The sequence below is a fragment of the Chrysochloris asiatica genome, unplaced genomic scaffold (genome assembly GCF_000296735.1).
Source record: "Chrysochloris asiatica unplaced genomic scaffold, ChrAsi1.0 scaffold00174, whole genome shotgun sequence".
Taxonomy (NCBI): Eukaryota; Metazoa; Chordata; class Mammalia; order Afrosoricida; family Chrysochloridae; genus Chrysochloris; species Chrysochloris asiatica.
This window is the reverse complement of record NW_006408692.1, coordinates 5340652-5354120: the sequence shown is the minus strand read 5'-3', so window position 1 is coordinate 5354120 and position 13469 is coordinate 5340652. Positions and strand designations below refer to the sequence as shown.

Genomic DNA, 13469 nt, shown 5'->3' with positions numbered 1-13469 from the left:
TTGGGTCAGGTGCACTTTAGTCCCCAAACTTGTTATCTTTCTTCTTTAATACTTTAAGACAGGGGTGAGGAACATTTTTTCTGCCGAGGGCCATTTGGATATTTATAACATCACTTAATATACATTTATATTTTCATTTAAAAAGCTCCTAGATTTACTGAATTTCAAGTACCACCAAATCATTTAGTGGGATTATATGATCCATGGGCTGGACATTCCTCACTCCTGCTTTAAAAAGATGTTTTGCAGCAGATTTACCTAATGAGATATGTTGTTTGATTTCTTGACTGCTGCTTTCATGAGTGTTGGTTGTAGATCCAAGAAAAATGAAGTCTGACAACTTCAGCTTTTTATCAGTTATCATGATGCTATTTATTAGTCCTATTGTGAGGACTTTTTATATCTTCTTTACATTGATTGAGGTCAGTCATACTAAAGCATGTATGTAGTCTTTCATCTTCATCATTAAGTATCTTAAGTCTTCCTTGCTTCCAGCAAGCAAACTTGTATTATCTGCATATCACGGATGGTTGATGAGTCTTCTTTCAATCCTGATATCAAGTTCTTCTTATAATCCAGCTTTTCAGATTGTTTGCTCATCATACAGATTGAATAAGTATAGTGAAATAATATAACCCTGGCACATACCTTTTCTGATTTTAAACTTTTCAGTAAGCCCTTGTTCTGCTCTAATGACTGCCTCTTGGTCTATGCACAAGTTCCTCATGAGTATAACTAAGTACGCATACTTTGCAATGTTATCCATACTTTGTCATGATCCACATAGTCGAAAGTCTTTGTTTTAGTCAGTAAAGCACAAGTAAACATCTTTCCGGTATTCTCTCTTCCAGACAAGATCCATCTGATGTCAGCAGTGATATGCCTAAATTCCATATCCTATGTTGAATTTAGCTTGAATTCTAGCAGTTCCCTGTTGTTATACTGCTGCAATCATTTGTTAATTACCGTTAGGAAAAGTTTACTTGCATGTGATATGATTTTGTTCGATGATTTCTGCATTCCAAAGAGGGTCACCTCTCTGTGGAATGAGCACTAGCTAATATGGATCTCTCCCAATTGGTTGGCCAGGCAGTTGCCTTCAAAATTCCTTGGGATTGATCCATAAATGGTTTTAAACCCCTCAGTCTAAAATGAGGTTGAGAGAAATTACTTTGGCATAATCAGATGTCAATTGAAGTCTCTTGATTAATAATACTGTACTCTTTTGCAGCTGGTCTATCACAGAGAACTTCCAGAGTTCCAAGCCGAATTCAGAGAGGACATGGAATAAGGGATATCATTGCTGATGTCAGATGGATGTTGGCTGAAAGCAGAGAATATCAGAAAGATGTCTAACTGTGCGTTATTAACTATGCAAAGGCTTTCTGTTGTGTGGATCATGATAAGCTATAGACAACATTGTAGAGAATGAATATTCTGGAACACTTATTTGTGCTCTTGAGCAATTGTGCATAGACCGAGAGGCAGTTGTTTAAACAGAACAAAGGAACACTGAATAGTTTAAAATTAGGAAAGGTGTGTGCTAGGGTTGCATGCTTTCATGATACTTATTCAATCTGTATGCTGAGCACATAATCCGAGATGCTGGATTATATGAAGAAGAACTTGATATCAGGATTAAAGAAAGACTCATTAACAACCTGCAATATGCAGATGATACAACCTTGTTTGCAGAAAGTGAAGCGGACTTAAAATACTTACTGATGAAGATCAAACACCACAGTCTTCAGTCCGGATTGCATCTCAATGTAAAGAAAATAAAAATCTTCACCACTTGAGCGTGAAATAACATCATGATAAATGGAGAAAAGAACAAGCAAATCTGTGTTGGGTGAAGTACAGCCAGAATGTTCCTTGGAATCCTAGATCAGCAGACTTTGTCTCTCATACTTCGGACATACTGTCAGCAGGGACCAGTCCCAGAGAAAGATACCATGTTTGATAAAGTGGAGGGTTGGAGAAAAGAAGACCCCCAATCAGATGGATTGGCACAGTGGCAGTAGCAATGGCTTCTAATGTAGCAACGATTGTGAGATTGGTGTAGGATCAGATAGTATTTTTTTCTGTCGTGTTTCAGGTTGCTGAGTCTTGTTGCTAACTTGATGGCATATAACAAACCAACAACTTTTGTAGCAAAACAACCATGTTTGCTTCTAACAGGGCTGCAGGCCTGGCAATTAGAACCAGAGAGGATTGTGCTGCCAACTGGTGAGCGATTCCCTTGCTGACTGCTGGGCTCCCATACTTCTCCACGCACCATCAATGGCTTTATTTTTAACAGTTCATCTATGGGAATTGCAAGGAAGAACAAGTACTTAGTCTGAGGTTCCAGACATGGTCAGAAACCTAATGAAGCAAAAGTCCATCAGGTGTTACCAGGCGCAGAAATAAGAAAGAAAAGCCTCAATATAAAAAGTGAAGCTTTAGCAAACTATTCCTAAGCTGAAAAATGATCTGGGCCACCTATGCTTCAAAAGAAGGAGCCAAGAAAGGTTGATCCAGCACCAGCAGAATAAACTGCTGCCTCCACATGTGACTTCAGGAGATTTAGCAAGACCAGTACCATTCCCATCAGGTTAAAGTTCAAAGTCATCATCCTCTTTGGCTCAGTGGTCACCTTTTGTTGTTGTTAGGTGCTGTCGAGTGGGTTCCGACCCATAGCGATCCTTTGTATAACAGAACGTAACGCTGCCCAGTCCTGCACCATCCTCACCATTGCTGATACTCTTGAGATGACTGCCGCTGCCACTGTACCAATCCATCTCATTGGGGGGGAGGGGCAGCGACGGCTGTCTTCCTGTTTTTCTACCTTCCTCCACTTTACCAAGCATGATGTCCTTCTACAAGAATTGGTCCCTCCTGATAGTATGTCTAAAGTGTGAGAGATGAAGTCTGGCCATCTTGGTTTCTATGGAGCACTCTGGTTGTATTTCTTCCAACACAGATTTGTTTGTTCTTCTGGCAGCGCATGGTATCTTTAATATTCTTCTTCAATGTCAGAATTCAAATGCAGAGTTCTTCTACGGTCTTCCTTATCCAATGTTCTAATGAAATGTCAGTCTGGGTAACACTCTAGTACCTTGTTTCTTGGCACCTATCATAGTGCTTAGTGTACAAGAAGCCCTAAATATTTATCAAATGCATGAGTCAACACTTAAATGAATGTCAAATACTTACAAAATCATTAGGGATTTATGTTCTAATTTACTAGTAAACAAAGGAAGGAGTTAAAAATAAGCAAAACCATAAATAGTAGTAAATCAAACATAAATTCTGATACTCTCTCATTCATTAATTCATTTAGCAAATATTAACATTGAATGACTGCTATGTTCAAACATTATATGATATGTTTTAAATGGAAGTCAATTCCAGTTGGCATCTATTCATTTCTGCCTCATCACAATCCCATGGTGTGTCAGAGTAGAACTGTGCTCCAAATGGTTTTCAATTGATGATGTTTTGGAAATAAATCCCCAGACTTCTCTTCTAAGTCACCTCTTGGTAGACTTGAACCACAAACCTTGGGATAGCAACTGAGCATATTAACTGCTTACGTCACACAAGGGCCTCTAAGATGAAACAGCGAATCCAATAGCAATATCTCTGTCTTCATAGAGCTTGTGCTAGTTTAATGGGAGACAGAGGCTAAACATATACACATTGCTGTGTTGCTGCTAGGAGCTGAAGAGTTGGTTCAACTCATAGTGACTTTGTGCTTTGCATATTTACATATTTAAATATATAAAAATACATTTAAAAAAAAAAAATGAAGCACTGTCCAGTCCAATGCGATCCTCACAACTGTTGTTACACATAAAAATATAAAGATACATAAACATGTATATGTATATAAACAAATAATAACAAAAGAAAAGAACAAGGAGCCATCTAAGAGTATGAAAGTAAATGTACATTTTAAGTTAGAGTATCAGGGAGTATCAAGGGAACACTTCCAAAAGTCCCACTTGTCCTGTGTAAAGTGGAAAAGAAACACGCATAGAGAAATATCGCCTCTCACAGAAGCATGCATCTGCAATGCAGCAGCTGAAAGAGCAAAGTGTGTCTGTGGGCAGTAAGCTGAGTACTCTGTTATCGAGGGAGGTTCAGGGACCCCTTATCACCCATGGAGACTCCTCAAACTGTCCATTAACCTAAAAACCAACACACCTAAACAAGTCACCACAATTAAACCTTCAAAACTTCATAACATATTACAAATACCAGGTTTTGATAAAATGTTAAGCCATGTAAACATACCAAGCAAATAATCTGTATATGAAGACAAAAGATCCACAGCAGCAAATTCTGGGATATTTGGTAATGTCACTTGGTTAACTTTATCAATTCTAGAATTCTTCTTTCCAATAAGCAGATTGATTGCCAGCACAGCTTCACTGACCTGTGATGGATGCATAAATTAGAATTCATAAGTGTAAGTTTTCTGATTCATAGATTATACATTCATTAAAGAATATAAATAAGTTGCATTCATAAGATAATATTCAATATACACTGGAAGAAAAAAAAGACACCCTGAATAATAAAATGTGATTCCTCAGCATGTGGTATATATCATACTCAAACAAATCATCACTGTTGACAATTTAATTAATGCATAAGTCACTTTAAATAGGCTACCTCACCTAGCTACGACAGATATTTGCCAAAATGTCAAATATGTGCACATGTATATCTGCCAATATTTTCATCTAAAAAAAGCTGAAACAAACACAGTCAGGTCTGGCTAATAGATATTAAAAGCACCCCATATATAAAGTACATTTCCTGTCCTTCCAAAGAAACATTATTGGCACATATTCCAAAGAATGTGAATTTTCCTTTCTCTTGTATAGCTATATTGAGTTGCCCTTTCAGCTGGTAGGCAGAGAATCCAAACATGACAGTGAAAAATAAGTTTCAACAAAAATGACACCAACCTGTGCAGCTGCCCTTATTGAAACCCAGGCCAATGAACTGTACATTTCAAATGTAGGTACCAGTGGCTCTTTAATAGAACTTGGCCTTCTGGAAGAATTCTAAACACATAGAAAATGGTTATGTAATACAGATAAAGACATCCTAGATTAATGAGAGACTGATCTTCTGAAGATGATATTTTAATGGAATATTACGGAGCCATTAAGAATAACGATGCAACTATAGTCATGAAAAGAGGTTCAAAAGGTATTCTGAAAAGACTAGTTTAAAAATGATATGCAAAGCATGATCCTACTTTTTAAGAAAATATATACATACATTGTTGTTTTTGTTAAATTCCGTCAAGTCAATTTTGACTCATATCTACCCTGTATTCCCTGTTAAATGAAAGCAGATAAAATGTATTACTTGTTATTCATATATTTTAAGAACAACTAAATTGCCCTTTACTTAAAACATATTATCTATCATGTTGTTGTTGTTAAGTGCTATCGAGTCGGTTCTGACTCATAGTGGTCCTCTACAGTTTCTGAGGTGCGGCTGTGGGTTTTGCATTTTAAACTGACCTTGAGTTCCACTGCTTTATTCTGCAGGACCACACCAGGACTCCCAAAGCTTGTGTATTATTTACATAGTACAATATATAAAATGGCATTTTAAGAAAAATCAAATGTCACTGTAATAAGAGATTTATAATTTGACTATCTTGTGAATAAAGATGTCAGAAATTAGAATATTACTTTATGAGTTTTTATATGTATAGGCTATCATCTTTCTAAAGGAAAATGTTAAAGGGACAATGTTCTCATAAAAATCTATAGGGAGGCAAAGTGAAATAATGAATGGAGGCATTTTTTACCAAGGAGCAGTAAGATAAGTACTAGACTTCTAAATGCAAGGTCTTTGGTTCAAACCCATCAGAGGCTCCTTGTAAACCCTATAGAGTGTCACAATGAGTAAAAACCAACTCAAAATAACTTGACCATAGCAATATATATGTTAACTGTTTACATCACATACATACACACACATATATGCATGAACAAATGGCAAAAAAATACCTCCATTCATTGATTATATATATTGTTGTTGTTGTTGTTGTTAAGTGCCATCGAGTCGGGTCCGACCCATAGCGACCCTGTACAGGGTTTCCGAGGGTGTAAATATTGTTATGTGCCATCAAATCAGTTCTGATTAGGCAACCCTGTATAGAGCTTCTGAGAGCAGCTGGTGGGATTGAAATGCCAACCTTGTGGTTAGGGGTTCAGTGTATATCCTATAGAATTGCACCAGGTCTCCTACACACACACAGACACGTATACATAGGCAAATGTATATATGCCTCTTCTTCTTCCTAGCCTGTTTTAGTTTGTAAGCTCCACTGAAACCTGTCCAACATGGGGGACCCTGTTGGTATTTAAAATACCAACAGCATAAGTTACAGCACTACAGCAAACACAAGCTACTACAGTATTACAAACTGACAGGTAAGTGGTGGTAAATACATACATATGCCTATGTAGATATGGAGTCCTAGTGTGGTGCTGTAGGTTAATGTGCTGGACTGCAAGGTTAGTTTGAACCACAAGGTGGGCAGTTCAAGCTCATCAGATGCTCTTTGGAAACCCTCTACAGGGTTGCTATGGGTTGGAACTGACTCATAGCAACTTAACAACAGCAATATTGATATACAGGGGTGTTATATGCATACATATGTAAATCTGTATATATACATATATATGTGTGTGTGTGTGTGTGTGTATATGTTATTATTGTTGTTGAGTGCTGTCGAGTCGGTTCTGACCAACAGTGACCTTGTATAGGGTTTCCAAGGAGCAGCTGGTGAGCTTGAACCCCTGACCTTGCAGTTCAAAAGGCTTTGCAGTCTGACCACACCAGCACCACACCAGGACTCCTCAAGTATATATAAATATATGGTGGTGGTGGTTATGTGCCGTGGAGTTGGTTCCGCTCATAGCGACCCTGTACAGGGTTTCCGAGGCTGTAAATCTTTATGGGAGCAGAAAGTCTCATCTTTCTCCTGTGGAACAGCTGGTAGTTTTGAACTGCTGACCTTGCAGTTCGCACCCTGAATCGTAACCACTATGCATGGTGGTGGTGGTTGGTGGCTGTGTGCCGTGGAGTCGTTTCCGACTCATAGCGACCCTGTACAGGGTTTCAGAGGCTGTAAATCTATATGGGAGCAGAAAGTCTCATCTTTCTCCTGCGGAACAGCTGGTAGTTTCGAACTGCTGACTTTGCGGTTCACAGCCCGATTCGTAACCACTATGCTACTAGAGCTCCTTAACCACCATGCATAGGTATATATAAATATATATATATAAGCAATTACATATATATGTGCTTATGTGTGGTGCTGCAGAATAATAATTGAACTCTTAACCTCAAGGTGGAGTCCTGGTGTGGTGCTGTGGGATAATGTGCTGGATTGCAAGGTCGGTTTGAACCGCAAGGTCGGCAGTTTTAACTCACCAGCCACTCCTCAGAAACTCTATACAGGGTCACCATGAGTTGGAACCAACTTGACAGCATTTAACAACGACAATAACTGGAAGTATAAAGAGTTATAAGTTGGGATGCTAAAAGCAAGATCAGCACTTTGGATCTACCAGTTACTCCACTGAGAAAGCTGAGGCTCTCTGTTCCAGTAAAGATTTACAGCCTCAGAAACCCTAACAAGGTCACTATGAATCAGAAGTGACTCAAAGACACTTAACAACAACAATAACAACACACACACACACATATATGTATCTATACATACATATATATGTACTTACATATATATGCATGATATATATACCCATGTGTATATGTGAATGTTGTTGCTAAGTGCTATGAAGTTGGTTCCAACTCATAGTGACCCGATACAGGGTTTCTGAGGAGCAGATGGTGGGTTTGAACTGTCGACCTTGTGGTTCAAACCAACCCTGAGGAGCAGTGCCTTATCCTACAGTGTTACATCTTTATCCTACTGTGTTACATCAACAACTAATGCTAATGATGATTGCTAACTACATGGTCAGCAGATCAAACACACCAACCACAGATCAGAAACCTTATACGGGGTCACTATGAGTAGGAATCAACTCGACAGCTTTTAACAACAACAACCAACTTCTTCAGTCTGAAATTGATCAATGTTGTAATCAAGTTGTGTTGATCATTAATGGTGATTAGAATATGAAGGTTTAAAACAAAGAGGAAGGATCAGCAGTTCGAAAATATGGCCTCGGTGATAGAAATGATAACTAGAGTTTGCATGATTAAATTTTACAGGACCAATAATTTGTTCATTGCAAATACATTTTTCCAACAACATAAATGGCAGCTGTACATGTGGACCTCACCAGATTGAATACATGAAATCAAATAGACTACATCTGTGGGAAGAGATGATAGAGAAGCTCAATATCATCAGTCCAAACAAGGCCAGTAGCTGACAGGAGCAAACAATTGCTTATATGCAAATTCATATTGAAGATAAAGAAAATTACAAAAACTCCAGAAAGCCAAAATATGGACTTGAGTATATACCACCTGAATTTAGAGACCATCTGGAGAACAGATTTCATGCATTAGACACCAATGACCTAAGATCAGAAGTGTTTGGGATGATACAAAGAACATTATACAAGAAGAAAGCAAAAGGACAGGAAACAAAGAAAAGACCAAACTGGACGCCAGAAGAGACTCTGAAAGTTGATCTTGAACATAGAGAAGCTAAAGCAACTAGAAGAAATGATAAAGTAAAAGAGCTGAATAGAAAATTTCAATGAGTAATTCGAGAAGACCAGTCAAGTTTTATAAAGCAATATGCAAAAGACCTGATATAAGAAAACCAAAAGGGAAGAACATACTCTGCATTTCTCAAGTTGAAAGAACTGAAGAAAAAAAGTCAAGCCTCAACTTGCAATACTGAATGATTCTATGGGTAAAAAAGAGCCCTGGTGTGATACTGTAGGATAAGCACTGGACTGCTAACCATAAAGTCTGTGGTTCAAATCCTCAGACTTAACAACAACAATGGTCAAAATACCAACACTTGTCTATCTGTTTATCATAACTGTGGTGGCTTACATGTTGCTCTGATTCTGGAAGCTCTGCCACCAGTATTTTAAGTACCAGCAGGGTCATCCATGGTGGACAGGTTTCCACAGAGCTGTTTATGAATGTTTAGTCACTGAAAATCTTATGAATAGCAGTGGAACATTGTTATATATAATGCTGGAAAATTAAACATTATGAATAGAAGCAGGACATTGTAGGATATAGTGTCGAAAGATGAACTCCTCAGGTTGGAAGGCACTCAAAATGCAACTATGAAAGAGGTGTTTCCTCAAAGTGGAGTTGATTGTGATGAAGCAAATGGAGTACAGCTCTCAGGACTACCATTTGCTGATGAGGCAAAATTTTGAATGAGGAGAAATAACAACAGATATCCAGTAATAAATAGAACATGGAATGCATGAGGAAAATTGTTGTTGTTGTGTGCCGTGGAGTCAGTTCCAACTCATAGCGACCCTGTACAGGGTTTCCGAGGCTGTAAATCTTTACAGGAGCAGAAAGCCTCATCTTTCTCCCACGGAACAGGTAGTAGTTTCGAACTGCTGACCTTGCAGTTCGCAGCCCAATTCGTAACCACTACGCTACCAGAGCTCCTTTGTTTGTTGTTAGGTGTCCTCAAGTCAGTTCTGACCCAGCGAATCAATGCAAAAGAGAACAAAACAATGCCTGGTCCCATGCCATCTCCACAATCATTGTTATTCTACAACCCATTGCTGCTGCTACTCTGCAAATCCATGTTGTTGAGGGTCTTCTTTTTTGCTGACCGACCACTGTACCAAAAATGATAATCTTCTCCTAATCTCCTGGTCCCTCCTGATAATATGCCCTAAGTATTAGAGGCAAAATCTCATCAAACAAGCTTCTAAAGAATATTCTGGCTGTACTTCCTCCAACAAGAATTTGTTTGTTATGGCAGTCCATGGAACTTCCAACATACTTCTCCAACACCAAAACTCAAATACATCAGTTGTTCTACAGTCTTCCTTATTCATTGTCCAATGTTCACATGCATATGTTAACTGCCGCTGAGTCGATTCTGACCCATAGCAACCCTGTATGGGGTTTTCAAGGAGCAGTGAGTAAGCTTAAACTGCCATCCTTGCAGTTCAAACAGTTTTGCAGTCTAGCGCATTAACCCACAGAACCACACCAGGACTCCATGCATATGAGATGGTTGAAAATACCATGACTTGTGTCCGGTTCACCTTTGTCCTCAAACTGACATCTTTGCTCTTCAACATTTCAAAGAGGTCTTCAGCAGATTTGCCTAATGCAATATGTCATTTGATTCTTGACTGCTGCTTTTGTTTCTTGATGGTTGATCTGAGCAAAATGAAGTCTTTGACAACTTCAATGTTTTCTCCATTTATATTGATGCTACTTATTGATCCAGTGGTGAGGATTTTTGCTTTCTTTTCATTGAGTTGCAACCAATACCAGGTTGTACTCTTTGATCTTCATCAGTAAGGATTTTAAGTCCTCTTCACTTTCAGCAAGCAAGATTGTATCATCTGCATATCACAGGTTAATGAGTCTTCCTTCAATACTGATACCACATTCTTCTTCATATAATCCAGCTTCTCAAATTATTTGCTCAGAATACAGACTGATTAAGTATGGTAAAAGAATACAACCCTGGCACACAACTTATCTAATTTTAAACAATTCAATGTTCCTTGTTCTGTTCAAAAGAAGCTTCTTGGTCTATGTACAGGTTCCTGATGAGCACAACTAAGTGTCCTGGAAAAAACTTTTCTTGAAATATTATCCATAGCTTGTCATGATCTACACAGTCAAAAGCCTTTGTATAGTCAATAAAGCACAGGTAAATAAATATCTTTCTGCTATTCCATGCCTTTAGCCAAGACCTATCTGACGTCATCAGTGATATCCCTCATTCCACTGACCTGGTCTGAAATTGGTTTAACCTCTGGCACTTGCCTACCAATGTGCTGTTGCAGCTGTTTGGGAATTATCTTTTGAAAAATGTTACTTGCATGTGATATTGATATTTTCTGATGATTTGTGCATCCCATTGGATCACCTCTGTTTGGAATGGGCACAAATATGGATTTTTTCCAATAAGTAGGCATGGTTGTTGTTGCTGTTGTTAGGTGCCATCGAGTCAGTACCGACACATAGCATCCCTATGCACAACAGAATGAAACACTACCCAAACCTGGGCCAACCTCACTACTGTTGCCACGCTTGAGTCCATCGATGCTGCCAATTGACCAATCCATCTTGTTGGGGGTCTTCCTCTTTTTATCTGACCCCCCACCTTACCAAACATGATATCCTTCTCCAGTGACTGGTCCCTCCTGACAATATGTCCGAAATATGATAGATGAAGTTTGGCCTTCCTGGTAGCTCTCTTTAAAATTTCTTGACATAAATGAGTGAGTGCCCATAGTGCTGCCTCAATTTGTTGAAAGATTTCAATTTATATTCCATCAATTTCTATAGTCTTGCTCTTTGTGAAAGCTTACAGTGCACCACGGACTTCTTCCTTCAGTACTGTTGACTCCTGATCATATACTACCTCTTTAAATGGTTGAACACTGGCTATTTCTTTTGATACAGTGACTGTGTATTCATTCAATTTTTCTTTGATTCTTTCTGCATCATTCAGTAATTTGCCAATGGAGTCCTTCAATATTTCAAGTTGAGGCTTGAATTTTTTTTTTTTTTTTCCCAGTTCTATTTGCTTGAGAAATTCTGAGATTTTTGGTTTTCTAATTCCTGGTCTTTGAATATTACTTTATAACACCTGACTTTGTCTTCTTGATCTGCCTTTGAATATTTCTGTTCAGCTCTTTTACTTCTTCCTTTTTTCCATTTGCTTTAGCTTCTCTAGGCTGAAGAGCAAGTTTCAGAATCCCTTTTGACTTCCATTTTGGTCTTTTCCTATTTCCTTATTTTCCTAATGACCTTTTTTCTTTCTTCTTTCATGATATTCTTGATATCATCCCACAATTCTTCTGGTCTGTCATTAATGTTTAATCCATCACATTTGTTCTTGAAATGATCTATAAATTCTGGTGGTATATGTTGAAGGTAATATTTTGACTCTTGTAGACATGTCTGAGTTTTCTTTAGCTTTAGTCTGAACTTACATGTGATGGTCTGTTCCACAGTCTGCCTCTGATATTTTGCTGATAATATGAAGCTTTTCTACCATGTCTTTCCACAGATGTAGTCAATTTGATTTCTGTGTATTCCATCAGGTGAGTTCCATATTTATAGCTGTCTTTTATATTGTTTTAAAAGGATATTTGCAATGAATTAAGCCATTGCTCTTGCAAAATTCCAACATGTGACGTCCAGCATCATTTATATCACCAAGGCTATATTTTCCAATTCATTATATTATATATTTTACTATTTGTCTCGTTCTGTTATGCATAGGGTCACTATGAGTCAGTACTGACTTGATGGCACTTAACAACAACAATATATTTTACAACTACTGATCCTTCTCTGTGTTTAAACCTTTGATTTCCAATCATAAGAAACTACCAATACGTTTTCATTGCACACTTGAACAATTTCAGACTGAAGAAGTTGCTAGAACTCTTCAATTTCATCATCACCTGCTTTAGAGATTGGTGTTTCGGTGTGAATAATAGTGCTATTAATTGGCCTTCCTTGTACTTGTATGGTTATTATCCTATAACAGATGGCATTATACTTTGATAGATCTTGAGATGTTCTTTTTCATAATGAATGCGATGCCATTCCTCTTCAATTTACCATTCCTGACATAGCAAACCATATGTTGTTCAGATTCAAAGTGGCCAATACCAGTCCACTTCAGTTCCCTAATGATTAGGACATTGAACTTTAAGTGTTCCATTTCATTTTTGACAGCTTTCAATATTCTGAGATTTACACTTCTTACATTCCATGTTCTAATTACTAATGGATGTTTACAGCTGTTTCTTCTCATTGTAATATGTGCCATATTTGCAAATCAAGTTTCTGAAAACTTTCTCCACTCTTATCATCATGGTCAGCTCTACTTTGACCATGGCAGCTCCTCCTGAATCGTACTGTGAGTGCCTTCCAACCCAAGGGGTTCATCTTCTGGCACTCTAGCTGACATTATTCTGGTGCTTTCTATAAATTTTCAATATTCAATATTCTGGAACTATCTGAGTGTTAATCATAAGAGTTTTGGTGATTGACTATTCAGAAGTAGTCCACCTCCCCTTCTTTTTAGTCTGTCTTAGTCTGGAAACTAACTGAAACCAGTCTACCATGGATGACCCTACTGATATGTAAAATAACAATGTCAGAGCAGCCAGCATCACAGCAACATACAAGCCACCACAGTACAACAAACTGGCAGATGAGTTGTTGTTGTCAGGTGCCATCGAGTCGGAACCGACTCATAGCGACCCCATGCACAGCAGAAC

At 38.1% G+C, this 13469-nt stretch overlaps 1 protein-coding gene across 1 annotated transcript in view; it reads right to left on the bottom strand.

The window, feature by feature from the left end:
- The window catches only part of LOC102815127 (chromosome unknown open reading frame, human C12orf63), a 193956-nt gene that overhangs the window by 3979 nt on the left and 176508 nt on the right, over positions 1 to 13469 (bottom strand). The window contains exons 25-26 of the mRNA XM_006871817.1: positions 4962 to 5060; positions 4246 to 4423 (exon numbers count right to left, since the gene is read on the bottom strand). Of these exons, the coding sequence (XP_006871879.1) occupies positions 4246 to 4423; positions 4962 to 5060 (277 nt within the window). The remainder of the gene's footprint in view (positions 1 to 4245; positions 4424 to 4961; positions 5061 to 13469) is intronic.